Source organism: Vipera ursinii (assembly GCF_947247035.1).
Source record: "Vipera ursinii genome assembly, chromosome: 1".
Lineage (NCBI taxonomy): Eukaryota > Metazoa > Chordata > Lepidosauria > Squamata > Viperidae > Vipera > Vipera ursinii.
Window position 1 is genome coordinate 340,088,063 of NC_139512.1, and position 20,726 is coordinate 340,108,788.

The 20,726-nt window shown below is 40.8% G+C and overlaps 1 protein-coding gene across 1 annotated transcript in view; it reads right to left on the reverse strand.

Moving 5' to 3' along the window:
* Positions 1-2,499: 2,499 nt before the first annotated feature.
* TAF15 (TATA-box binding protein associated factor 15) overlaps positions 2,500-20,726 on the reverse strand; it is a 33,121-nt gene continuing 14,894 nt past the window's right edge. The window contains exons 8-16 of the mRNA XM_083374463.1: positions 13,790-13,824; positions 13,173-13,205; positions 11,232-11,341; positions 9,677-9,806; positions 9,107-9,217; positions 8,761-8,848; positions 7,397-7,485; positions 7,216-7,306; positions 2,500-2,912 (exon numbers count right to left, since the gene is read on the reverse strand). Of these exons, the coding sequence (XP_083230589.1) occupies positions 2,873-2,912; positions 7,216-7,306; positions 7,397-7,485; positions 8,761-8,848; positions 9,107-9,217; positions 9,677-9,806; positions 11,232-11,341; positions 13,173-13,205; positions 13,790-13,824 (727 nt within the window). The 3' untranslated portion in view covers positions 2,500-2,872. The remainder of the gene's footprint in view (positions 2,913-7,215; positions 7,307-7,396; positions 7,486-8,760; positions 8,849-9,106; positions 9,218-9,676; positions 9,807-11,231; positions 11,342-13,172; positions 13,206-13,789; positions 13,825-20,726) is intronic.

A 20,726-nucleotide genomic window follows, 5' to 3' on the forward strand; every position in this document is an offset into this window, starting at 1 on the left:
TTAGTGGGGGAAAGTGGCAAGAAGGTGACAAGCAACAGGGAGAAAGCATTTAACTCGTTATTTTCTTTTTTGCATCCGTCTTTACAGAAAGGGAAAAAACAGTCCAACCTATCAAAAACAGTGCCGTAAAAAAACAGAAACACAAGTTACCGGTAAGATAGGCAAAAAAATGGCACGTGAGTACCTGTCCAGCCTAGATGAGTTGAAATCACCAGGACCAGATGGATTACACCCCAAAGTTCTCAAGGAACTGGCAGATGTTATCTCAGAACCAAAGATTCTGGAGCACTGGGTAACTACCAGATGACTGGAAGAGAGCTGATGTAGTTCCCATATTAAAAAAAAAAAGGGGGGGGGGAATGGATCCAGGAAACTACAGACCTATCAGCCTGACCTCAATACCTGGGAAGATTCTGGAAAAGATAATCAAACAACAAATCAGCGAACACCTAGAGACAAAGTCATTACTAAAAGCCAACATGGGTTTTTCAAAAACAGATCATGCCAGACAAATCTTATTGCATTCTTTGACCAAGTGACAAAACTAGTGGACCAGAGGAATGCTGTAGATATAATTTACTTGGACTTCAGTAAGGCATTTGATAAAGTAGATCACAACCTACTACTTGATAAGATAGAAAAATGTGGGTTAGACAACATCACCACCAAATGGATTCGTAGCTGGCTGACCGGCTGTACTCAGCGTATGGTCCTCAATGAAATTGCATATACATGGAGGGAAGTGTGTAGTGGGGCGCCCCAGGGCTCTGTTCTAGGCCCAGTGATCTTCAACATCTTCATTAACAATTTAGATGAGGGGATAGAAGGGGAACTCATCAATACCAAGATGGCAGGAATAGCCAACACTCCAGAAGATAGGCTTAAGATACAGGAGGATCTGGACAGACTTGAACACTGGGTGAAATTCAATGGTGAAAAAAGTAAGGTTCAACATTTAGGCAAGAAAAACCAAATGTACAGGTATAGTATGTGGTACCTTGCTCAATAGTAGTAACTATGAGAGGGATCTTGGAGTCCTAGGGAACAATCACTTAAATATGAGCCAGCAGTGTGCTGCAGCTGCCAAAAAAAACAAGACAGTACTAGGCTGCATTAACAGAGGGATACAATCAAGATCACGTGCCTTGGTAAGGCCACACTTGGAATACTGTATCCAGTTTTGGTCACCAGGATGTAAAAAAGATGTTCAGACTCTAGAAAGAGTACAGAGAAGAGCAACAAAGATGATTAGGGGACTGGAAGCTAAAACATATAAGGAAAGGTTGCTGTAATTGGGTGTCTAGTTTAATAAAAAGCAGGACTAGGGGTGAAATGATAGCAGTATTCCAATATCTTGGGCTGCCACAAAGAGGGAGTCAAGGTATTCTCCAAATCGCCTAAAGGAAGGACAAGAAGCAATGGATGGAAGCTAATCAAGGAGAGAAGCAACCTAGAATTAAGGAGAAACTTCCTGACAGAACAATTAACCAGTGGAACAACCTGCCTCCAGATTTAGAAGAACCTGCCAACTTGGTGGCATAAACTTTCTGATAGTGGATGATATCAGTTCAAGCCTGATGCTAAGATGCTTTTCATTCTAGATGCAAATGGATAAGGGCATTCAATGATGGGAAGTATGCACAGAGAGCTGTTTCCATTATGGTGACCCATACAAGCCCTAATCAAAATGTTGCTTTCTCATCCAGATGGAGTCCTGCTGAATGCATCAATTCTCCCCTTGCACAGGTATAGATGGAGACAGCTGAAACTGTAAACTCTGGGAGCCATTCAAGACCACTTTCCATTCAATTTTTAATGTTAAGAGCAACATGAAAATATAAGACTGAAAATCACATTCTAGGATTACTGCCAAGAGTGTATACAATCATGTTTTTTAAAATACCAAAGCACTGTTTCTATTTATATCACAATAAGCTCAACTTTTAATTCAGTGCAGTTTGTTTCTCTCTCCAAAATATATTTTTTCTATAAAAATAACAAAATTCCTTTCGGTAAATGGGTTGCCATATAAAAATGTAAGGTTAGACAGACAGACAAAACAATCCTTAACATTACCGTGTGTGGATATGGACAAAACCCATTAAAATTCTCAAGCTCAAAAAGATTTCCAATAAATCAACAACATGCTTCCAGAAGTTGTGAATGCTCCAACACTGTAAGTTTTTAAGAAGAGATTGGATAACCATTGTCTCAAATGGTAGTTTTTACTGCCTGAGCAGGAGATTGGACTATAAATGTTGTTCAGTATTCTGTAAATATTGGCTGTACATAGCCTAATTCCCTTCTCAGCCAACAAATTTATTAGTATATGCCAATTTACATAATTTAGATCTACAGAACAAATGGTTTCACCCCAAAACTGTTCACATTTTAGAACAATCTAGTTCACCATTTAAGCACTCCATACACAAGGGTGCCTCCGAGCTGAAATACAGAAAAATAAATTATTGAAATAACAATGGCTAAAAGCAGTCAAGATGTCACAAATAAACAATCAGCTTTTATTTTATTTTTATTTTTGTATTATAAAACATGTCAGATTTTTGGCAAATATTTTACAATTTTATTCCATCCTTATTTTAAGAGCCTGTGAACAAGTGTAGTTGGTAGCTGGGGGAAAATGGGGGAATGTCGGAAATAGAAAGATGAAATTTTAATGGACTTGCTAAAAAAAAAAGGGGAGGAAAAAACAGGGAAGAGTATCCCAGTCCCTCCCACCAAATTAAAAATCCAGTTTTTACATTTAATTCCACTATCCAAGAGACCATGGGATATAAAGCAGCAGGCGAAACTCAGCAATTCTGCTGTGAAAAGCCATTAGAAAGAAGGAGGGGACATTCTCTTTTTTTTTTTAGTAGGGTCTGTTACGTTGATCATTTCTGAAGTCACTTCTGGAAAAGAGGAAAAAAATATTCAATTCTCACACTTAGCTTCCTTGTAATAAATACAAAGTGTACAAATCTAGTTGCTGCACGTGATTCCTAGTAAGGATGTTGGTATCACTCACAAGCAACAAACATAGAGTCAAACCACCAAGAGGTAAGGGGGAAGAGAGAAACCTGGTCTAGTTGAAAGTCCTGTTCTTCCAAAGAGCCTTCTGGTTTTCAACTTTGTCCAGAAATAAGCTCAGAATATCATAAATGGAAGAATTACAACAACTAGCAATGATAGTAAAATATAGTCTGAAGTTTAAGGTAAAGGTAAAGGTTCCCCCACACATGCGTGCTAGTCGTTTCCGACTCTAGGGGCCGGTGCTCATCTCCGTTTCAAAGCCGAAGAGCCAGCGTTTGTCCGAGGACATCTTCCGTGGTCATGTGGCCGGCATGACTAGATGCCAAAGGCGCACGGAACGCTGTTACCTTCCCACCGTAGTGGTCCCTATTTTTCTACTTGCATTTTTACGTGCTTTCGAACTGCTAGGTTGGCAGAAGCTGGGACAAGTAACAGGCGCTCACTCTGTTACGCGGCACTCGGGATTCGACCCGCCAAACTGCCAACCATCTGATCGACAAGGTCAGCGTCCTAACCCACTGAGCCACAACTTCACTAACAAACTACTAATAAGAGCTGGATTAGTTAGAATGCAAAGACCATTTATTAATGGGGTAGAACATGTGGCTTGATGTTTTCATTTTGCCAAAGCTTAGCTGTGCCTGGATGGGAACTTATACTGAAGAACAGCAGGAAGTAAATAAAACAAAACCATGGGGGAGTGGGAGTGGCGGTAGTTATGAGGGAGACCTTGTGTCTGCAGGAGGCCACCGTTCTTCAGATAGTTGGGTGTGAGTATCTCCTCCTGAGATGCGGCCCTAGGGCGCAGTTGGGCTTGCTGCTGGTGTACCTTTTGCCTACTCGTGCAGCGGCAGCCCTGCCTGAGCTTCTCAAGATCCTCTCGGGACTGGTGATTGAGTTTCCCAAACTCATGGTCTTGGGAGACTTCAATCTCCCATCCCTGGGAGGATCTTCTGAGTTAGCTCGGGAGTTCATGGCTTCCATGACGGCCATGGACCTGACGCAAGTAATTCATGGACCGACTCATGTGGGAGGCCACACCCCTGATTTGGTTTTTCTATCCGGACGGTGGTTAGATGATCTTGGTGGGGGCTCTCCAATTGTTATGCCCCTGTCATGGACAAATCATCATCTCCTGCAGCTGGTCTTCCGCTTTGCTGCTCCTCGCCGTGGGTGTGTCGAACCAATTAGATGGTTCCGCCCCAGGTGCTTAATGGACCCTGAGAGATTCCAGGCAGCGCTGGGGTCCCCACCTGCCTCCTCTGCTCACAGCTCGGCAGATGCCTTAGTGGAAGCCTGGGAAAGGACGGCCATGGAGCCACTTGACCGAGTTGTACCCTTGCAGCCCCTGACCCGGCGCAGATCCCAGTGGGCTCCATGGTTCTCCACGGAGCTCCGGGAGATGAAGCATCGGAGACGGGGCCTAGAGAGCGGTTGGAGGTCCAGCCGATCTGAATCCGACCGATTGCGACTAAGAACCCATATTAGGTCTTATCTCGCAGCGATAAGGGTGGCGAGGTCTAATTACTTTGCTACCCTTATCGCGTCCGCAGATAATTGCCCGGCCACCCTGTTTAGGGTGACCCGCTCCCTCCTCAATCAGGAGGTGAGTGAGGAACCCTTGCAGGGGCGTGCTGAGTTTAGTCAACATCTGTTGGATAAAATCGCTCGGATTCGGACCGATTTGGACTCCGACTGGGCAGAGTCAGACGATCAGGACACGGGTGATCTTGTCAATGTGATCTGGGAGGAGTTCGATCCTGTAACTCCGGAGGAAGTGGACAGGATTATGGGGAGGCTGAGCTCCACCACATGTTTATTGGACCCGTGCCCTTCCTGGCTGGTTTATGCAGCCCGGGAGGGGACACGAGGCTGGTTCCAGGAGGTTATATCTGCCTCTTTGAGTGAGGGTAGTTTCCCCGCCGCCCTGAAGGAGGCGGTGGTGAGACCTCTCCTCAAGAAGCCTGCCTTGGACCCAGCTGTGTTAAATAACTTTCGTCCGGTCTCCAACCTTTGCTTTCTTGCGAAGGTTGTTGAGAGTGTGGTGGCGCATCAGCTCCCTCTGGTTCTGGATGAAGCGGATTATCTAGACCCGTACCAATCGGGCTTCAGGCCCGGGTACAGCACGGAGACGGCATTGGTCGCTCTGGTGATCTCTGGAGGGCTCGGGACAGGGGATATTCCTCTGTCCTAGTCCTATTAGACCTCTCAGTGGCTTTCGATACCATCGACCATGTTATCTTGCTGCGGCGTCTCAGGGGATTGGGAGGCACGGTCCTTCAGTGGTTCTCCTCCTATCTCCTGGGACGCTTGCAGTCGGTGTTGGCAGGGGGGCAGAGGTCGACCTCGAGGCCTCTCGCTTGTGGAGTCCCTCAGGGGTCGGTCCTCTCGCCTCTCCTGTTCAACATCTACATGAAACCGCTGGGTGAGATCATTCGTGGTTTTGGAGTTGGGTATCATCAGTATGCTGATGATACCCAGCTTTTCATTTCGACCCCAAACCACTCCAGTGATGCCCTCGACGTGATGTCCTGCTGCCTGGAGGCGGTTCGGGTCTGGATGGGGAGGAACAGGCTTCGACTCAACTCTGACAAGACCGAGTGGCTGTGCGTACCGGCATCTTGGGATATTCAGGATATCCCATCTCTCTCTATGGGGGGCGAGTTATTACCCCCCGTAGATAGGGCTCGCAACTTGGGAGTCCTCCTAGATTCACAGCTTTCTCTAGAAGACCATATAGTAGCTGTGACTAGCGGGGCCTTCGCCCAGGTTCGCCTGGTGCACCAGTTGCGGCCCTATCTAGACCGGGATGCCTTACGTACGGTCACTCACGCCCTCGTGACCTCTCGTCTGGACTACTGCAACGCTCTCTACATGGGGCTACCCTTGAAGACCACTCGGAGGCTCCAGCTGGTACAGAATGCAGCCGCGAGAGTTGTGTTGGGAGTTTCCCGACACTCCCATGTTACACCTCTGCTCCACGAGCTGCATTGGCTTCCAGTTGTCTTCCGGGTGAGATTCAAGGTGTTGGTAATGACCTACAAAGCCCTACATGGCATGGGTCCGGAATACCTTGGGGAGCACCTGCGGCCGGTGTCAACTTCCCTCCGCCCAGTATGCTCCCACAGAGAGAGCCTCCTCAGGGTGCCACCGGTCAAAGAATGTCGACTGGTGGCCCCCAGGGGGAGGGCGTTCTCTGTGGGCGCGCCGGATTTATGGAACCATCTTCCGGTCGAGCTCCGGATGGCGCCTGACCTCCGCTCCTTCCGGCGCGATCTCAAAACCTACCTTTTCGAACAAGCTGGCCTGGCCTGATGGGATGGGGTTGGGTTTTATTAATCTGTTTTAATCTATTTTTAATGTGTTTTAACTTATTCATGGGCATTTGTTTAATCGTTTTTAATTTTTGTATCTTGTTTTTTAATATGTATTGTCCTGTTCACCGCCCTGAGTCCTTCGGGAGAAGGGCGGTATACAAATAAAATTAATAATAATAATAATAATAATAATAATGAACCAAGAATAAGTCCTTGAGGAATTTATAATAAACCCAGAATCAGTGCTTATCTATCCTGAGGATTTAAGGCTTCAGACAAATGTGCAACTGGCCATTAGTTGTCCAGGATCAACCCATCCATTATTCCAAGAAGCTAAATCAGCCAACACAAATTCCCACTTTTTATCCCCATGATCATCCTATGCAGCAGATTATCCCAACGGAACAAACTGCCCAGTGAGTTTCAGAAACCCAGCTTGCTTCTACCCCAGGGGTGTCATGGTGAAACCGCACCCACCCCATTGCCGGCAATGGAAACAGTTGCAATACGTTGCAACATGTCACCTGGTGAGTTTGACACCCCTGTTCTACCCCATTCTGGCTTATGACAGAAGCACATTTTATCAAAAATGTTTCTGGTGTGACTAAAGCCAAAACCAATCAACCTCTCCCAGAAAATCTGGTCCCTGGTTTCATTATAAATCACTCTTTTGAGCCTGTCTCCTGATAGGTAGGTTGACATTCTAGAATGAACCAGGCAGCTTTCACTTGCAGGTGGGTCTCTGGAGACCTCCAAACTTTCTCCATTACTGAACTTTAATCTAATCCATCTGCCAGTTCTCTGCACCGTTTGAAGAAAAAAAACACACAACACTTCTGTAAATGTGTAAAAATTCAGTACCAACCTTCCTCCCATTTTGCCACCAAAGCCACCGCCCCGGCCACCACGGCCTCTGAATCCCCGATCACCTCCAAAACCACCTCTGCCACGGAAATCTGCAAAGAAGGAAGATAAAACAAAAAATTCTGAATGTCACTCCAGCCAACAACATTCCCCCATTTTTAAATGGTGGGGTTTTCACACACCTCCTCCAGAGGGACGCCCGTCATCCGGTCTGGGCTCATTACACTGATTGCAGGAATTCCGGCGAGCAAAATTCATATTTCCACAGCTCCTGAAAAAGACCAGGAAACACCTCTCAGTAATTGCTAAGAGACTAAGAGTGAAGGCAAGGGCTATATACTCAATAAATTTTACACAGGTAGTCCTCGACTTAAGATCACAATTGAGCTCAACATTTCTGTTGCTAAGCAAGATAGCTGTGAATTTTGCCCCATTTTACAACCTTTCTTGCCACAGAAACATGACCATGGGGATGCTGCAATGGTTTTAAGTGTGAAAAATGATCACAAGTCACTTTTTTCAGTGCCGCTATAAGTTTTAGCAGTCATTTAATGAATTGAATGGGACTATCTGTGTAGCCCTTATTTAGAAACATTGATTTTTGCTCATCTTATTAGACTCCAATTCTCATTCAGCTATAATAGTTTTGGTATAACTACTGAGTTCTGACAATGGAAATAATCTAACAAAATAAAGGAGGGGGGGAAATGCCACTGCCCAGTAGCAAGATATTTGAGTTGCCAAATCGTTCTCTGAGTAAAATCTACAGCATCTGGCAGAATCTCGCTAACTGGTCTATTACTGAAAGGTTCGCCCAGGGTCAGATCTGTTTAATGCTTGATTGAGAAGCCACTAGGGACTGTACACCAGAAAAATTGGAAGGAAAAATCTTTAAAGAGGGCAATCGCAAACAACTTCGACGCTGTTGTCTCAAAAATTACATGGATTGGTCCATGAGATCAGCAGGAAGGGAGCTCAAACAGATAGAAGCTAGCAACCTCTGAGTGAAAGGTCAAACTCTTCTAGTTAAAGATACTAGATTACATCAGCTTCAAACTGCACTTTTGAACAATCCTGAAAAGCCTATCAAATAGGGTAGGCAATTTGATGCTCCTGCCAGATACCCTGTTCCATTTAAAAAAATCTTTCCACTGGAAAAATAAAACTAGCATGCTGCAAAACATCTAGCATCATTTTATTTCCAAGAATGAACTTGGAAATAAAGATCCTTAGGAAATAAAAATGATAGGTAGTTGCAGGCAAGTGCTGTTTGGAACCTTGCACAGAATGAAGGTGTAGATAAGCCAGCTGATTTGAGCAACCTTGCTAGTTGGATTAGTTAGTTCTGGATTTTTTTTTTCTTATGAGAGATCAAACCCCACACCCTTAGCAGCTATTTTGTGAACAGAGAAGCCTTTCGTGGCAGCCATTTTGGGGGAATTTCCATGCTACCTTTTCAATATTCCAACTATTCATTGTCCCAAATAATCTACTTTTAGACTAAGCAGTTCTAGGCAACCTCAGTATAAGACTGAAAGTGACTTACGGGTTAGGACAAACCCAATCACCACTCTTGGGTTCTCCACCTCGGCCCTGGAACCCCCCTCCTCTTCCAAAGCCCCCTCCACGTGAACCTGCAAGCACAATGATATTACAATTATAACAAAGAAATGGGTATGTGGCCCTTATGGCAAAGACTCGCAATATACAGCATGACTAGCCTCTGACATCAAAACTGGCCAATATGTACCAGCTGTTTGGTCAGGGATAATCATGAAAACAGGTTAGGCTGAAGTGTTGCTCCCTTTCACAGGGAGAAACCCAGATGAACAACCCAAAAAGGAAATGCACCACTGGACTACAATGTAGAAGGCATCTGGATCGGTTACTACCTCGGCGTCCACCACCACCACCACCACCACCACCACTTCCACCACCTCGCATGAATTCCGGCCGTCTGGTTGCGAAGGAAACCCTGATAACGCTGCCATTGAATTCTTTTCCTTTAGAGGGAAGAATAGAGATCAAGAATAAATCGAGTGGCCAGCTACAACATGGAAATAAAATGCTTAAGTACTGAATCCAAAAAACTACACCATGCAAAATTGATAATAATGCAGAGTTCACTTATGCTCAGTCTTATAAGGCAATCTTCCCTAACCTGGGGGTCCATCTAATGGACTGAACTTCAGTGCTGGCCAGGGAAACCATTTCCCACACATGCATTCCATTTCCACAAAATCCACCCTTGCTATAGCAGCAACAGCCTTTATTATTATGTTTTTAACATTTTATTTGTATACCACCCAGAATCCCTGTGAAGGAGATGAGAGGTTTCCAAATATTGCCTGATAAATAAATGCATAAATAAATGTGGCTTAACAATTTTATAATCTGCCTATAATGAGACATTTCAGTGCTCATGTTTTAATTGGTTGGCAAGCCCTATGGGACAATCTTACCATCAAACCAGTCAATGGCGGCCTTAGCAGATGGAGGATCATCAAAAGATACTGTTGCTTCTCCCTTTGGCTTGCCAGTGTCCTTGTCTGTATACAGATTTATCATAAGTTTACCTGTCTTTTTGTTTGTCTGGGAAAAAGAGAGAATTCTTTTTTACCATCCATGTAAGAGTCTAATAATCTAATAATGGTGAATTCTGCCATGAACAAGCTCCCTCCTCCAACTCCACCATCCTTTGCTGTCCAAAATCTGTTCCTTCAAAAGATCATTCCCCTCTCTCCTTTTGTACTGTATTGCTTGGCACTGCTTACTAGAACAGTTATGCAATGCTATCTTTCTTCATTTAAATCTTTCCTCAAAGCCTATCTTTTCTATGAAAGTTAAAATGAATGCCCACCGTAGCTCAGATGAAACAGCTTTCCTTTTTACATTGTCTCTACTTGTCTCTCATAACCAATGAGAGTGGTCTCTCATAACCAATTTTAGACTTGATGCTCCTTGAAGTAAGGACCTGTCCTTACTTTCAGATATGCTGATGGAATGTATAAACAAATAGAAAACTGTGGCCTATTTTCAAGCCTCCACCCTCAAATTTCATGGGTATCAACAACTGTAACAACACAGAAAGGAAATAACCTAGAAAATAGCCTATAAACGTATGGCAGAGATCTAATAAGTTAATATACTTTGCAGTTCTCCGTTTAGACGGTATTGTGATCTATGGGTAGTCCTCAGGTTATAACAACCATGGAATTTCTATCACTAAATCTCCTCCGCCCATATACCTTTCCCAGTCCCTCTGTGTTCATAACATACTGGTTACTTGCGCACCCCTACACACTCTCACTGACCCAAGCCTCTCACACTCCCTTGCACACGCCCTAATCTGCACTGCTCACATTCTCCCTGACTCACATACCTCTTCCACACCCCCTAGCACCTGAACCATGCATCTCTCCCCCCACTTCCCCTGCACATCCGTAGCTCCCTCCCACACCCGGAAGCAGTTTAGGACTTTCAACTTCCTGCCAGCTTCCCCAGACTTTGGAAGTTGCCATTTGGAAGTTGCCTGTCAATGGTGGAGGAATTCAGTTAACAATGCAACTAGGAGTATAGGGATTACCATTGGTAAACTATGAGATCGTGCTTTATGACCATATCGCTTAGTGAAGGAAATCCTGATCCCAATTGTGTCAAAAGTCCAGACCCAATGGAAGAAACCACTTATACTTTACATTCATTCAGAAAGAACTGATAGCAAGATGGAGAACATGGATAATGGCTGCTTCACAGTGCTGGGGATCTGCCAGATTTAGAGATCTGCCAAATCTGAATCCAATTACGCATATTTCGTTAGAAATACTGCCTTTTCATTCAAGTTCACATTCTGATAGCCCTCATAATTTGAGTGTCTCAATACTGTTTTTATCTATTTAAATATTTTGGTTCTGCACTGATATTCTCTTTTTAAATACTTATTATTCCTCCTTTTTCTTCTCTTAGCCTGTATTAGCCGATTTGCTCCCCTTTTTAAAATTTTACCACCTTAAATACCTTAATAACACCTATTTGCTTGAAGTAATCAGCCACTTGATCTGGTGAAACATCCTCTCCAAGTCCTTGTACGAAGATGGTGTTGTTATCAGAATTGTCAGACTCTGAATCTACATTGAAGAGAGCTTGGTGTTATGTTTAACCAAAGTGTGTAGCAGAAGCTGTGCAAAGTATTACAGTCTTTTTTTCAAAATGTCCAAGAAAGCTAATTTCATATGTCAACCAGTGAGACTTTATACTTTGCCCCCTCTGTGTACTCAAGAGAATTAAATCAAGACATTTAAACTGCGTCAAGCTGAGAAAATGCATATGCAGTATAAATGCACAGAAACCGAAAGCAAAGAATTACCCATGTTTAAGGAAAACCATTATGAATAATCTACTCTCAATGCAATTTTTAATCAGAAATATTAACATTTGTTAAAAGGTGCACAATTGTGCAAAAACATTTTTCACCCAATGCTACTAGTGACAGTGAACAATTAACAATTCAGAACATTACAGATTCTAAATACAGCAGCTGGACTGTTAATGCTTTTTGCAAGGATTTGTTTCTCATCACAATTTTAAATCTGAGCCAAGGCATGTAAAAGCTATAAGCTTGATTAATTGTCTACTTCACAGGCATATACATTAATTCTGAAAAAGCACCACCATTAAAAAACATCCTGTCACTAAGATTCCTTTCCACAAACTGATTGCATGCATGTATTATTAATTCAGAAGTCAGCTAGAAAAAAGTCATTTGCAAAGAATTTTAATTTATTTTCTTTACTTATAGTACTATGTTTTTATTGAACTGTCAATCTAACATATATACTGCTTTCAAGACTTTTTTTTCTCATTAAGCATTTTGCTATTTAGTTCAAAATATCAAACAAAATAGTTAGACAAAAAGTTACCATTCACCCTGAACAAAGAATCGCTGCGCTATTAGGAGGCTAAGGGATCTTTTCAAATAACCCCCTTTACTGGAATTAAAAATTCCAAAAATGGTTTGGTATGTAATCCTGCTACTCAATAGTAAAAGACCAACTAAGGCCATTCTTCTTTGAATTCTGTACAACATTTAGGAAACCTACATTTTACCAAAAGATCATATTAATTAAGAGTAGAAAACAAAAGCCATTCTGCTCAAATAATCCCAAAACACCCTTCCTGGATTAAGGAGCTACATAATCTCGCATCTTTTTTCTCCAACACTGATAAATCAAACGGCTCTAGAAAGTTTACAAGGAGGGTTAGAACATAGCAACCATTATTATGTGTGCACCGTGAATCTAGTCTATCCCCCTCTTTTTGTCTTAAAGCCATCTAAGCTGATGCATTTTATCAAGTCATTTCTTTCACTTTACTTGATTTAGTTACCTATGTACAGTATTCAAAGGGGAACGAAGTGTTTTTAGCCCTCCCCTTCCTATCATGTATGGCATTTAATAATAGTACAAGTTGTTTTGTACCAATGGAAACTGTTGACTGGGGTTACACATTGTTCTAAGAAATGATTTAATAAACCATGATTTAGAAACTACAATTTTCAGGTTTAAACAGTAGGTTTATTTGAATTTGGTTTAGTGTGTTACATGAATCTACATGGGAATATTAGTATTAGTCCTCCAGAATTTGAGGGTAGTTTCATTGCTGGCATTTCCTGATAGGGCCGGGAGAGGAATTCCTAGCAGTTCAATGATTATTCCACTTTGCCCTAGTTTTATTCCAGTCTAATTAAAGGATTACTAATGGTGCCAAGAAAACAGAGTGACATCATGAAGGAGATGGCTGAGTTAACTGCAATTTTATCCTTTCCAAAATACTATGAACAAGCCTGCTCAAGTCTGCCACAATTTTGGGGAACTGGCCCAAGACTGGAAAAAACCATCTTCTACAAAACTAAGAGAGATAATCATAAAACTGTGTATCATCTAAGGCTTCTACATTTACCTGCATCTGGCTTTGGCCCATAATCCCTTTGACCTGTGAAACAGGAGAAAAAAAGCAATGGGTATCTAAGTAACACCACACACAAGGGAGAATCAAGTATTCAATCTTGATATAACTAATATTAGCAATAAGATATGTGACACTGAAACCAAGTAATTGCAATTAAGAATGATATAAGATTTTGCCCAAGAAGAAAACTAACAATGGTTTCTAAGCTGTTTATGCTGGCGGTTGGTTGTCTTGTAGTTGCTGTTGTCCACATAACTAAGCTCTTTGCCACAAAAATTCTCTCACTAAGGCAATGTGCTTAGAAGATTGTTTGTAGATGCCATCTGAAGCCAACGAGTTGCCAGAAAAATCATTTCATGCAATTGGGAAATAAAAAAACGAAACCAGGAATCCCATTTTAAAAAATGTATTATAAACACTTAAAAAAAAAAAGCTAAGCACACACACACACCAGCCTCAGCCCAAACAGGAAAAAAAATAAAAATCAAATGCTTCTAATGGATAGAAACATGAAAATACAGTATTCGGTGGCTCATTAGGGGTTGGGATTTTTTGGCACCTTTTAATATAGTTTCCACTTTAATAGTTTTTTGATGCTCAGGACTTACCACCATAATTTTTGAAGCCACCTCGGTCACCACCACTGCAGAGGAAAAATTGAAGAAATAATTTCTTCTTTAAGTCTTGACATGCTGAGCCCAAGGCTCAAAAGCTGCACTTACTGAAAGTTTATTTACTGCATGTTCTATAAAAATAGTCTAATTTGTAGTATATACTTTTTTTTGCACCACACAAATTAAACAAGGAAAATAACTTTCTGCTTATGACTATACTGTAGTTGACATGACTGTAAGATGGCTTTTTTTTTTACAAAAACCCCAACATCCTACAGTATTTCACTGCAGAATTCCTCTTGTTCACATAGTGTCAAACTTCCCAACAATGTGGTGAAACAACAGTCAATTAAAATGAAATCTGAATGCGTGCTTTACGTGAAATTTGATTTTTACAAGTTAAGTTTCTAAATCTGCAAGCTATTGTAAGGGGGAATATGCTTTATTTCACTGTATTTCTAAACTAACAGCATCCAAAGTAGTAGCATTCATAGAAATGGATCAAATCCCACTTATCCTCAGTTAAGAACCAGAGGGCTCTCCTTCAGCCTTACCTACTTCAAAAATCTGTTGAGAGGTTTCAGTTTAAAACAATATGCACTGCTTTGAGCAAGGGGGAGGAGATAAGCCATCATTAGTTATTTAAAGAAGGCATGGTTAAAGAAAGGGCAAAAATATTTAAATTTTTAGGAGAAAAATTCTACCCAAGCCCTTATTATCTTTATGTATTTATGAAGACATGTGAAAGATTATCAGATAATGTGCAATCACTTATCAATTCATTTTATTACTTACTTGAGAGTAAATTTACAAACAAGGGAAAAATATCTCAAGGCCAAATCTGTACTATTACTATTACATAGCATGTCTACATCAAGCAAACTGAGTAATATGGACAGAATCAGGTCCAGTAAAGCCATTTTTGTCTGGGGAATTTTAAGCATGAATCTTTGGTTCTGCGGCATTAAGAATACAATTACATTCTACAGTATTAAGAATAGGATTAACTATCAGAAAACAACAAAGATGATTGGGGGACTGGAGGCTAAAACATATAAGGAACGGTTGCTGGAATTGGGCATCTCTAGTTTAATGAAGAGAAGGATAAGGGGGGACATGATAGCAATATTCCAATATCTCAGGGGCTGCCACAAAGAAAAGGGAGTCAAGGTATTCTCCAAAGCACCTGAAGGCAGGACTAGAAGCAATGGATGGAAACTAATCAAGGAGAGAAGTAACCTAGAACTAAGGAGAAACTTCCTGACAGTTAGAATTAACCAGTGGAACAACCTGCCTCCAGAAGCTGTGAATGCTCCAACACTGGAAGTTTTTAAGAAGAGAATGGACAGCCGTTTGTCTGAAATGGCATAGAATTTCCCACCTGAGCAGGGGGTTGGACTAGATGACCTCCAAGGTCTCTTCCAACTTTATTAAGTCTGGATACAATGAATCCCAATTATTATTCTATATATAAAACTGTTCTCAAAGGCAAAATAAGGCTGTCTAAAATGGCAAGTGTTGTTCATTCAACATTATAGAATGGTTCAATTTAGTTAGCGACACAGAACATAAAATTGTATCCTGTTATAAATTGCTATTTTAATGCTCATGGTCTACTATGTTTCTATCCCATTTGTTTATCTCCTCTGCTTTACATCCAAATGATAGCTAAACGTTTTTGTCCTGTTGGGTTCCCATTATTCTCCACCTCCTGATCTGGCAACATGTTTATTATCTCAAACTATGGCTACTCATTTTCTTTAGCTATGCTTTGTACTGGTAAGACACTGCTGGAACTCCAACAGTTTTGGAATAGAATAGAACTAGAAGGGACCTTGGAGGTCCTTCTAGTTCAGCCCCCTGCTCAAGCAGGAGAACCTATACCGTCTCAGACAGGTGAATGTCTGGTCTCTTCTTAAAAATCTCCAGTGATGGAGCATCCATGATTTCTGGAGGCCAGCTGTTCCACTGGTTGATTGTCCTCAGTGTCAGGAAGTTTCTTCTTAATTCCAGGTTGCTTCTCTCTTTGATCAGTTTCCAACCATTGTTTCTCGTCCTTCCCCTCTGGTGCTCTGGTAAACAACCTGACCCCCTCTACCTTATGGCAGCCCCTAAGATATTGGAACACTGTTATCATGTCTCCCCTATTTCTTCTTTTCTTTAGACTAGCCCACAGGTCTGCACCCCGCGGCTCCAGAGCCACATGCGGCTCTTTCAGCCATCTTCTGCGGCTCCCAGTCCTCTGCCATGTGCAGTCCCCCAAAAAAAAGTGGGACTAAAAAAGTTCAACCAATCAATTCAAATATGCAGGGTAGGTGCATATCTCGCCTTGGCTCCACTCTTCAGTCAAACCCTGTTCTGCGCATGCGCGCATGTACGCGCATGCGCACACATTTTTTTGCGGCTCCCAGTTTTTCCTTTTGTGAGGGAACCGGTTCCAAGTGGCTCTTTCACTGTTTCAGGTTGCTGACCCCTGGACTAGCCAAACCCAAGTTCCGTAGCCATTCTTTGTATGTTTTAGTCTCCAGGCCTTTGATAATATTAGCTGTTGTTCTCTGAATTTTTTTCAAACTCTCAACATCTTTTTTGTGATATGGTGACCAAAATTGGCTGCAGTATTCCAGGTGTGGTCTTACTAGGGTTTTATAAAGTGGTACTAATATGGTACTTCACATGATCTTGATTCTATGTCTCTGTTTATACAACCCAGGATTGTATTAGCTTTTTTGGTTGCTGCTGCACACTGCTGGCTCATAATCAAGTGATCATCCTCTAGGACTCCAAGGTCCCTTTCACAGTTACTGTTTTTAACCCAGATCTCGCCCAATCAGTATTTGTATGTTTGGTTTTTCCTGCCTAAATGTAAGACTTTGCTTTTCTCCACACTGAAGCTTATTTTACTGGATAGGGCCCATTATTCAAGTTTGTCAAGATCTTTTTGGATCCTGAGTTTGTCTTCTGGGGGGTTGGCTACTCCTGTCAGTTTGGTGTCATCTGCAAATTTGATGAGTTCGCCTTCAATTAGAATTAGAAGTGTTAATTCTGTAGCTGAATAAATGAATGACATAAACACTTCACAGTTATATAGTTTATAGAGAGATGCTTATCCTGGATATTAGCATATGCTTAGGGCACATATGTGAACAGATGACAGCACATCCAGAAGAACGCGGATTTTAATAAACCTTTAAATGAGAACTGAGCAACCTACAAATCCACAGGCTTTTAATTTGAAGCCTCAAGATTGGGTAAGCTAAATATTTCAGACTTTTTCCCCCCCACGTAGGGGTAGTTAAAGGGCAAAATGCAAGAGTTAACTCTATAACATTTCTGGGAACATTTGGCCCTGTATTTCCACCTATCCATCTCCCAGATCTTAAAATATCAGTACTGTCTTTCAAGGGATATCATAGCATCACTAGCCAGAACCATAGCAGCCCTACATACATAGGACAGAAGTAGGAAGCATATCCTTCAGGCCAAAAAAAATAATACTCCATTTCACTCCCGTTTTAGCTACCTCTTCATGTCCAAGCCAATTTGCTTTTGCCAATTCTAAAAAATTAATTTAATTCTGCATATTTAGGGGTAGCTTGTAACTTCTGTAAAATAATTTACAGTCAGTTAAGGCAATTAAAGAACAAAGCATTCAATTACTATGTCAATTGTCTCTATTATTTTAAAATATCCACTACAAAAAATGAAGGGGGGGTCAATTGTGTTTTTTAGGCATGTACATCCAAGAATGCTTTTTGTCACTTAGTGTGAAAGATGAGGTTCCTATCTTATTTACTATTACTATACACTAATGATTTAGTGCTTCAATGACTAGCTGATATTGATGGCAAACAAAAGCTAGCATTTTGTTGTTGGTCTATACCAGGGGTAGGTAACCTCGGCTCTTTTATGACTCATGGACTTCAACTCCCAGAATTCCTGAGCCAGCCAAGCTGGCCATGAGTCATAAAAGAGCCGAGGTTGCCTACCCCTGGTCTATACATATTCTCAGGTTATATTTCTTGCACTCTGTTATCTGATTCTCAGTTTGATTTATTTTGTCCCCTAGGATATTACCACCCACATTTAGATAAAGCTTGCACTTTTTCAAGCCACTTCATAAATTTACTTTTGTAGACAAAATATATGAAGTCCTTGGACTTGGTGGTCTCTCAATTATTATTTAGTCTAAGATATTTTAAAAACTGATGATGAGGAAAATGCAAGTTTTTTAAAAAAATAATTGCCATCAAGCATGTGAATGTGGCTCAAGTTTCTCTGGCTCAAAGTGACACGGCAAAGCAAAAACAACAACACCCCAGAACAAACTGTAGACTTTTTTGGCATTTCTATATAAAACCCAGGCTTGTATCCAAGTTATATCCCTAATACAGCTAGTACTGTTTAGTCAAAGCTCCTGAACATCTTTACACAGCAATGCCAGGAGCTGGGGAGTTTCAGCACGCAAAACATGCACTTTCATCACTGAGCTATGACCTCACATTAATTTTAAGAGGCATCATAATGTCAACTATATTAAGCAAACCAGTTAAACGGTCAAGAAAAGAATTTGACTGGCAGATTACTAAAGAGAGGAAAAAATAGATGAAGTAAATATCCTCCCAAAACCGTATAGATATAATGCTGTTTTCCCGAATCAAATTTAATAAATCAGAGATTAAGAGTTGTTTCCTTTTTTTTGCAACATTCTGTAAGATATGTGCCATTTTTATTTTTAATTTTTTTGGGGGGGTAAAGAGTAATCAATGGTTGGATAAAAGCAAGAAATCAATAGACTGAGGATGAGGAGGACTTATAAACAATAAGTTTTTGCACACACTGTATTTACTTTACACCTGATAAAAATACAGAACAAGTGATCCTACTTCAGTTTCTGCCACCTTATTTGTTCCATATACAGAGGTATCAATAGATTGGTTCAGTGCTTATCTGTTCTATATCAACATGATGTTGAGCGTGGTCTGCCCAGGTTCAATCTTCTAATTTATTTTGAGAAGCAGCTCTCATCCATTTGTTTGCCAATGCAGACGACAAAATATCTAATTTTTGTAAATGCAATTTTTCCATACCACTTTTATAGCCATTGTTTTACCTCTGAGGCAGTTCTCAAAACTTGGATGAGATCTATTATACCCAGAATGCCAAACAACAAGGCTCATTTCCTATGTTCTGCTTTGAAATCCCCCAGTCAAAACCCTGAGGTAAATCAAATCGGACACTGGCTAGAATAAGTATTAACATCAGTTTCAGACTGAATAGTTTGTTTTTTACTTTGTAGGGATAGCAGTCTTAAATTCAAGTCTGATAAAGACCTCCTCTGTTTCCTTCCACCTACAGAAGGTTAGGGAGACATGGCCTTTCTGGCAGTAACCCATGTGCTATGGCAACTTTATTCTTAGAGATCTGTTATTTCCCTTTCAGCATTTCAGAAAATGTTTCCAGCATGGTATCAATGAGAGTTGACTGCTTTGTTTTGTACGTGTTAGGAAGTAGTTCTTTTTTTGTTATTATAGTTTTAGTTTTCCTTTTTTCTATATTTGCATTTCCTTTTTTCTGTTACATAGTACCCAGTCTACAGATTGAGGCAGGCTACAAACATTGCAAACACAAACATACAGCACACAGCAAAAACAGGGCAGTTGATAAAAGCAGACTTTCTCCTGGTCAGTGCAGAAAATTCTAAACTCAATTCAGCCAAATTCACCTCTTTTCCTAACTCGTTCCTTTCCTAACTTTGTTCCATCAGGTTCAAAAGCAATAATTCAAGTTAAGGCAGCTTAGATGTCAATTAACTGTAACCGCACACTGAGAATCTACCCTTTTGACACAAAATCAAATATAATGCAATGGTGCTACCCATTGATAAATGTTCTATTTTCAGATCTCTGTTAAAAACAATGCTGAAATAGAACTGTAAATTCAAAATAAGACATAGCCACTGCCTTCATACCTCCCTCCAAACTCAGCCGTAAATACAACTGTACACACTTGTTGGCTCATCCTCAAGTAAGTGCAGTTGATAGACAAGCTTGATAATTTAAGCTTAGTGTGATATTCCAATAAAAGATTGCTTCGTCTACATGGGAAAAACTTGAGAACCAAATTGAAAATAAAGCATGATATTGGCCCGTGGTTATGTATGGGTAGACAAAGCCTAAATCTAACTTTGCTTATTAAGATTCACAAATATGGTTAGCTGTACCTGCTAAAAGAGCAATCATTACAAAGCCAACCTTATAGTTTAGCAGGAGAAGACCTGTGAATGAATCATAATTTGTCTACCTTATTCCTGGTCTTGTAACAGTTGCATAATCTGTAAGTCAGATTAAATTTTTCATGGCATGAACAAATTTTATATCAAAGTATTGGGAAAGGTTCAGGACAACAAAACCTTCAGCAATCCCACTTCTCAGAAGCTAATGAAGAAGAGCAGTTGCCCAATTTACATGTATACCATGGATATTGGCATAAATGAATAAAAAAGTATAATTGGCCAAGCCTGGCATAGAATAGAATAGAATAGAATCTCAAGTATCCTTTATTATCTTTTATAAAAATATATTTTAGTGTTAAATTACAAACTGTAGTCTTTTATGCATTCCTGATCAATTCTTTGTATGAGGTAAGTATAGGCTGGATTATACGTTATACTAAGCAATGACTTTTAACGTATTAGAGCTACAATGACTGGATCCATACCAGAACACTATATGCCATCACACAGGCTATGAGTAAATGATGGCTAGTTGTATAAACCATGTTAAGCCAAAACTAAACAAACCATATGAATGGCTTAGTAGGTGAATGAATCAGCCAGAAAGATAACCTAGATTAGTATTTGGGGACTTGAATGTTTAATGCAGATCATTAATATTAGTATTTCAGGAAGAAAAAGTACTCCTTCAAGTAGTTT